This window comes from Gastrolobium bilobum, unplaced genomic scaffold, assembly GCF_033153095.1.
Source record: "Gastrolobium bilobum isolate Gb01-03AN ecotype WA unplaced genomic scaffold, APGP_CSIRO_Gbil_v1 utg1531, whole genome shotgun sequence".
NCBI classification, from domain to species: Eukaryota; Viridiplantae; Streptophyta; class Magnoliopsida; order Fabales; family Fabaceae; genus Gastrolobium; species Gastrolobium bilobum.
The window spans coordinates 109,053-116,709 of record NW_026896587.1 but is presented as its reverse complement, the minus strand read 5'-3'; the positions used below and the strand labels follow the sequence as shown (position 1 = coordinate 116,709).

The window sequence follows — 7,657 nt, the reverse complement described above, 5'->3', positions numbered from 1 at the left end:
AACCAGCACAGAAAATTTGATTTAAAGTCAAAAGAGAGAGCGAGGGCGTATCATAGATCGTGCGGAAGCGTCGCATGGCACAAAATAACGCGCGTTCATTCACATCACTCCTTCCTCTGATCATGTTGTTTTATTTTCTCTCGTGCTATTTCATTCTCATTTCTCACCGTGTCCTCTGCCCATTGATATTGATCCAACCCCGTGTCGTACACTAAAAAGAAAACAATGAGGGCAACAGAGTATCACTATCAGAGTTCTTTTCTGGGCCGAATAAGCATAATACGTAGAAACCAAGTAACGACCATGGAAGGCAACAAAGATCAAGAGGCAGAAGTAGAACACCTCCACAAAAATGTTACTGACCAATTCTCCACTCTCTTGTCATCGCCGAACGAGGACACGCTGTCCATCGCCTGGCTCAGAAACCTCCTTGACGTGTTCCTCTGCTGCGAATCCCAATTCAAAGACCTTCTTCTCACAGCGAGTCGCGACCACACGGTGAGCCTCGATCGCCTCATCCCGGAGCTCATTGACCGCATGGTCAAATCACTTGATATTTGCAATGCAGTTAGTGACGGCGTGGAGACCCTCAAAAACTTGCAGAGACTCGCACGGATAGCGGTCTCTGCATTGGAACAGAGGCCACTCGGTGATGGTCAAGTTCGACGCGCTAAGAAGGCATTGAACTCACTAGTCACGTCGATGATGATTGAGGACAATGAGAGAATCAGTTCATTTAAGCGAAAAGGGAATTTTCCATCGCTTTCTTCCAATGTAGTAGCGCCACGCGGTGGAGAATCCTCTGGCTTGGCTTTGCCTGTTTGCATGATGAGTGCCGTATTGGTGTTTGTTATGTGGGCTTTGGTTGCGGCCATACCCTGTCAACAGAGAAACGGTTTGGGAACTTTGCCGCGGCAATGGGGTTGGGTTCAGCCCATGATTGGGTTTCAGGAGAAGATTTCGAAGAAGAAAGGGTCTGTGGGGCTTTTGGGAGAGATTCATGGGTTGCGAAAGCTGGGGCAGTCGTTGATTGAGTTTGCCGATTCGTTTCAGTTTCCGGCGGAGGCAGGGCGTTTGGAAGAGGTGAAGGCACAGGTTGAAGACTTGGCACAAATTTGTAGGAAGATGGAAGAGGGATTGGAACCCTTACAGCAACAAATTAGAGAGGTTTTTCATAGGGTTCTGAGGAGCAGGTCGGAGTTTCTTCACGTGTTGGACCAGACCGCGAAATTGTCTATGCCCGCTGGCTAGACTACAGAGAGAGATAAAAAAAGATTTTTTTTTTTTTCCTCCTAATCAAATATATCTTGAAGGGTTGGGTCTTACCGAGAAATATTTTATATCGTCAGGATCACTGAATCTTTTGATGTTTTCTCTTACAATATTAATTTTTTTTTTCTTTTTATTCTTATTATTATTTTTTTTCCAATTTTACTCTCCTATTTACACTCAAAAATCACCTAAAAAATAGTCATCTCGCTCGTAATAAATAATCTCTTCTTCGTGGGTTAATTTTGGATTCTTTAGCTATGGAAAGTCTGGTTACCTAGGGTTGATATCTTCATTAATTAATAGATAGAGCTTTACCTTTACCCACAATGTAAATCATTATCGGTTTTACTACTAGGTTGTAAACTTGTAATGATCGTTTAGTTGTGCTTGATTGGATTTGCACTATTGTTTCGGGATTTTCTATTTCTTTCCTCAAATTTGCTGATTGTTTGTTTTGCAGCAAGTTTATTTATTTCGACATGGAACCAGGCGTGGGCAAAATAATCCAACACCCAAATTGAACTGCTGAACTGCACTAAATTAAATCATAAAAATCTGAATTGTTCAAAACGGTTTATATAACGACCTAATTTTTTTGGCAGGTCCATTGGATGGCAGGATTTTTATTGTATCCAAACCTATTTAATGTGATTGAAACCTCTCTAACGTTAGTTTCTCCAATCCCCATACTTCAATTCGAAACTTCTGGTGACAGGACTTTTCAATAAGACAGTAATGGCAGCATAGTTGTGACAAAGCTACCATAGTACCATACTTCGTAGCTCATCACTGGCGTTGGATCCCAACTCACTACAATTCGAAGCTCGACGTTACTATTCAACGCCCGACGTAGATAGCTACGTTGTCGTCCAAATTTTTAGTGTTTCCTATTCCAATTTCTAGTTCATTTGAGAAAGGTTGATGGTTCGTGTGATTTGTGGCAAATGATTAAGAAATTTGGGAATAGTACAAACTGGTTTACCAAACTAATTAAATAACCAGTTTAGTTTGCTTCTTTCCTCACAAAATAAAAACAACCCAATTCAATTTTTATGGTTTATTTCCGATTCAATTTAATTCACACTAGTTTTCTGAACTAAACCATACCATGTACACCTCTCTCTCTCTCTCTCTCAACATTAACTTAATTTAAGCTCGAGGAAAAAGCGAATATTTTATTCATATTAACAAGGTTAGGCTTGCAACTATGTTTGTATGCATTATTTATTTGAAAGTCAAAAGTCCATCCTCCATACTTATTTCAGGAAAACAATTGTTTTTCAGTTGGTGTGGCCAACAACAATGTGATCATTGCAATGGACCAATAGAACACTAAAAAAATTGAAAAAAAAAACCTGTGATAGAGGACTTCTAAGTTTAGAAAATCTTACCCTGTTAGTTATTTTTGACTAATGTATGTAATTTATTAGGGATTAATAAACCACCTGAATCCTTTTACAACTGTTACATGAAGGTAGAATCAACTATTAATAATCACTACTAGAAAAATTCTGTATAGCGAGGGAATTGCTAAGCAAATTCTGTCGTTAATTTCATCCTCGCTACTACTTTCCCTCGCAAACGATTTTGTGTGAGAATTTGCGAGGGAAAGTAGTAGCCAGGATGAAATTAGCGACGGAATTTGCATAGCAATTTCCTCGCTATACAGGATTTTTCTAGTAGTGAATGAGTGTGAAACATTTTAGACTTATATGGATATATAAGTTGATTCTTTTCTATATAGAGGATCACTAATTAGTTAAATACTAGTTATAGAAAAAGAATTGTTAACTGGTACATGTAAAATCATTTATTTACTTTTATTAATTCAGCAACTTCAATTCTGGGAGAATTGTTTATGACATATGATATGATCAGTTTATAGAGTTTAACCCCTAATTACCTCCATCATTCAAATAAAAGTTAATTTTTTACACAAGATAATGTGAACCTACATATATATAGTACTTTGAGTCCATATAACTTTTACATGAATAAAGTACTAAATATAAATTAGGAAATAAAGTATCTAATGTTATTTTGGAAAATTTTGTCTAATATTTAATGAAATAACGTCGTTTTGGGTTGAAAGATTAAAAAATTAGAATGATAAAGATTATTATAACCTTGGAATAAATTGAAATTACAAATATACCATAATTTTCGTCCTAAAACGACGTTATTTCGATAAACATTAGACAAATTTTTTTTAAAATAACATTAAAAAAATGAACCCATAAAATTATTCAAATACTTTCATTTAATAGTTTAATATTTTAAGATAGTTACTCCTTTATGTAATTTATCTTCTTTGACGAATAAATTACCAATTATAATCTCATTATATGACGATGAGTGAGAATTGTCCCCTTGAAAGAGTTTTTCTTTTCTTTTCTTTTTTAGCAGTTGTCTTTTTTTTAATTGTTAATTGGGTGTTTAAAGCAATTTTACTTCTCAAAACATCACTTCTTGAATTACGATTAAATAAAAAATTATTTTAATATAGAATAGTAAAATTGTTTCTTTTCCAAAACAATTATCTAGTAAAATTAATTTAATATAAAATAGTAAAATAGACGGCGATCCATGGTTAGAGTCTAGTGTACTTAATATTGTACAGTACAAGGATACCAAAAAAATATATTGTACAATACAAGCTACATCCATTATTTTTAGAGTTTGCATTCTATCATTTAACATGACTACAAAAAATTTCCTACACACACAATATTTTGTGGGACCCGTATGTTTAAAAAAAAAAAAACTATGGCACGCAAAACGAATCTCTATAACATTACACAATCACTTTTCCTACAACATAACTCTTATAAAACCCTTATTTTTATGACTGGCGCATTAGTTCTTTTTGTAGCTTCTGAACGAGATTTAGCCAAAAGCTTTATTATTTAGGGACATTACTGTCCTAATTTTTCTCGGTATAATATATCTCAATGTCACGTAGTGTAAATTTTTTTTTAAATTGTCATGGCACCATAGTCAATGAGGTACATAGCTACTATAAACGAGACACGTGCCATGTTCCCAGTGACTAAAAAAGCCTTGGAGGCCTGTTGCACTAAAGCAGCTACGTTTGGGGTGAATCAGCCGCATGTCGGTCATTTGACCAAAGTAGCCGTGTTGTGTAGCGTCTATGGGCTACTGTCTGTATTGGCAGGCCTATGGGATCAAAGTCGCTAGGAAAGGCAGTGAATTTGGCTTACTGTGGCAGGTATGCGTTGCAGGACCATAGTAGATAATATAGGTAGCGATTTTGGCCCAGTAATGGTATTATAAAGCGACTTACAAACATACCAAAATTGTTCGATGTTATTTGTGTTATTTTCCTCTGTAAAAAGCCTTTCCATTTCTGATAGTGTCGTAGGTAGCTAATTTGTTACTATTCTCGGTGTTGTTTCCTTCTCTGATCAACTTTTTTTTTTATTTTCGGTATCTTCATTTGAAGTGGTTACATATTAAATTTTTAACTTCTTTCTGGTTATTTCCTTTTTCATCTGGTTTCATATTAGGAATTTTTATTTCTCCCACGTGTTTTTTTCTTCTACATTCTAAAATTTCCAGTTCTCTGTCATATTACTTTCCTTTTTTGTTTGGGTATATATTTGAAGTTTTGTTCGTGTTATTTTCCCGCCTCTGTTATTTTTTCAAAATGGGTGATGAAAATGATTCAATTGTTGCTATTGTATATTATAATGGAAAGAGATAATTTGGTCCTAGTGGTCAAGTTTTTGAAGGAGATACAAAATGTTTCGCATGAGCTCTCGATGTAGTTTTCATGATCTGAAGAAGATAACATACAAGAAGTTGAGATTACAACGAGGCCAACACTTGTCTCAGTTGACTGCGAGATGCACTTTCGGTAAAGAGAGTTGGGTTGTTGTGAAGATTGTTGAGGATGAAAATGTCACACTGTTAGTAGATGCATTTAAAAATGACACAAACTTGACATTATTGAATTGTATGCGGGAGTTGACTCAGGTGGACGATCTAGCAGTCAACATTCTCTCCCTTCCATTCACTCAATCGACATGAACAGAGAGTCGTTGGTGAATCCTGAAGTTATGTATGCGTCACCCCCACCACTATCACTGCCACCAATGTCGTTTGAAATGCCTCCTACGCAAGATGAGTACGTTATGACGTGCCGTCTAACAGCTCCAACGAAGAGGAGGTGGATGAAGGTTTAGTTCCAAATAGTGACTCATTCGACACGAACGTCGAGGGAGATTTTGATTCATGTCCGTGTACTACGGTGTGTCATATGATTCCTTCACCGAGCATTGTTGAAAAATTACCCTCACGAGGCGGTGAACTACTCGGAATATCCATCAATCTGTTGAAAAAATTAATTAAACATTTATAAACATTATTTTACAAAATCCAATAATTCAATAATGTTAAGAATCCATTTATAATTATAATTTAAAATAAAAAATATAATATTAAGAATCTTATAGTTTACCTAAACTAATTCATCTACGAAAAATAATTCACATCAAATAACTTATGGTTTAATTCTATACTAAGAGAAAAAATAAAAATAAAAAATTTAAATATTATTTATCCTAATATTTCAAGTCCCCAAAAATAATTATAATTGAATTAAATATATACAACAAAAATATTCAATAAAATATTAAAAATCCCTTTATAAAACTAATTCATTTAAGAAAAATAATTCATATCAATTAACCTATGGTTTAATCCTATATTAAGAGAAAAATTAAAAATTAAAAAAATTTAAATATCGTTTATCCTAATATTTCAAGTCCCCAAAAATAATTACAATTAAATTAGATATATACATAACAAATTTTTAAATGCAATATAAAATTCATTTATAATTATAATTTGAAATTAAAATATAATATTAAGTATCCTATAGTTTACCTAAACTAATGCATTTAAGAAAAAATAATTCATATAAATTAACCTATAGTTTAATCCTATATTAAGAGAAAAAATAAAAAAATAAAAAATTTAAATATCATTTATCCTAAGAAAGCATCAACAGAACATGCACACGCATTAACAATTCACTATTTTTTGAAGTGGCCGACTAAACTTTAAAACACACACACATTTCTATAGGACATTTTGTCAAACACAAAAAATGCACGAAATGGACGGTGCCAGGCCAAATCCGATTTTCAACCTCCAACAGAACATGCATTATGATAAAAATTAACACTTGAATCTATAACTACATCTTCATAACATAACAAAATTAAAGAATGAAAGGAGGTTTTTTTTTAAGAATAAAAGGAGGTTTTTTTTTTTTTTTTTAACTTATTTTACGGGCTGTGAACTTCAAGTTTCCAAGTTGGTGAGCTTCAACTTTGGCAGCTTCAAGCTCGACATCTGGTTGCGGTGGAGGAAGTTCACTGTTGAGGAAGGAGACCTTACTGCATGGAAGAAGACCGGCGAGGAAGGAGACCATTGTTGCACGCGTGGAGTATGTGGACAAGAACCTTAAGTAGCTATAGAGGGAAGCGACTATGGGTACGGTGGAGGAAGTTCACCGCTGAGGAAGGAGACCTTGCTGCGTGGAGTAAGAAGACCAGCGAAGAAGGAGTCCGTTGCTGCACGCGTGGAGTATGTGGACCGTTGGAGAAGAAGAACCCTAAGTAGCTACAGAGGGAAGCGACTATAGGTGCTTGTTTTAAAAAAAAATGAGTAAATACACTTTTTTGTCCTTAATAGATTTCATGATACCGTTTTAGTCTCTCGCAAATAAAAAAGTCCGTCGTGATTTCTAAGAAATTCAAAATGGATCAATTTAGTTGAAATCGTGTGATTCCTCACAAATTCAAAAAAGAATCATATTAGTCCCTCAAAAAGATTAAAATGAGTCCATTTTGAATTTCTTAGGGACCACGACGAACCTTTTTATTTGTTAGGGACTAAAGCGGACATCGTGAAATTTGTTGAGGATCAAAAATAATATTTACTCTAAAAAAATTCTTCTGCAGCTCTGCACCTTCTGACGTGGCTAGAGCTGAGGTACGTGTAGTAGGCCACAATAGCCGGAGAAGGGAGTGACTTTGGTAGAATTATTTCCTTAGTCGCTATAGAATATGGGTGTTCATCAACCGATCCAAACCGATTCAAACCGCGGTGACCGAACCGAAAAACCGATAACCGAATAAACCGAAAACTGATTAAAAACTGCAAATTTTATTTGGATTGGATCGGTTTTTGGATGGGTTGATGAAAACCGATCCAATATATTAATTTTCCTCTACCTACTTGGATATTTTCTTAATCCGAGCTTAAACATTTCTAAACTCAAGACCCATTAACCCATCAACTAAACCCAAGAAAAAATCTAGTCATATCTCATCAACAAAATTTTATCTTTGTAGAG

General features: G+C 34.8%; 1 protein-coding gene across 1 annotated transcript; it reads left to right on the top strand.

The window, feature by feature from the left end:
- Nucleotides 1–303: 303 nt before the first annotated feature.
- On the top strand, nucleotides 304–1,251 carry LOC133300785 (protein ROH1A-like). Its single transcript, XM_061500375.1, has one exon. The coding sequence runs from the start codon at nucleotides 304–306 to the stop codon at nucleotides 1,249–1,251; it is 948 nt and encodes a 315-aa protein (XP_061356359.1).
- Nucleotides 1,252–7,657: the final 6,406 nt, after the last annotated feature.

Excerpts from the sequence above, each read along its gene's own strand:
- LOC133300785 (XM_061500375.1), top strand. The coding sequence starts at position 304 with ATGGAAGGCAACAAAGATCAAGAGGCAGAAGTAGAACACCTCCACAAA.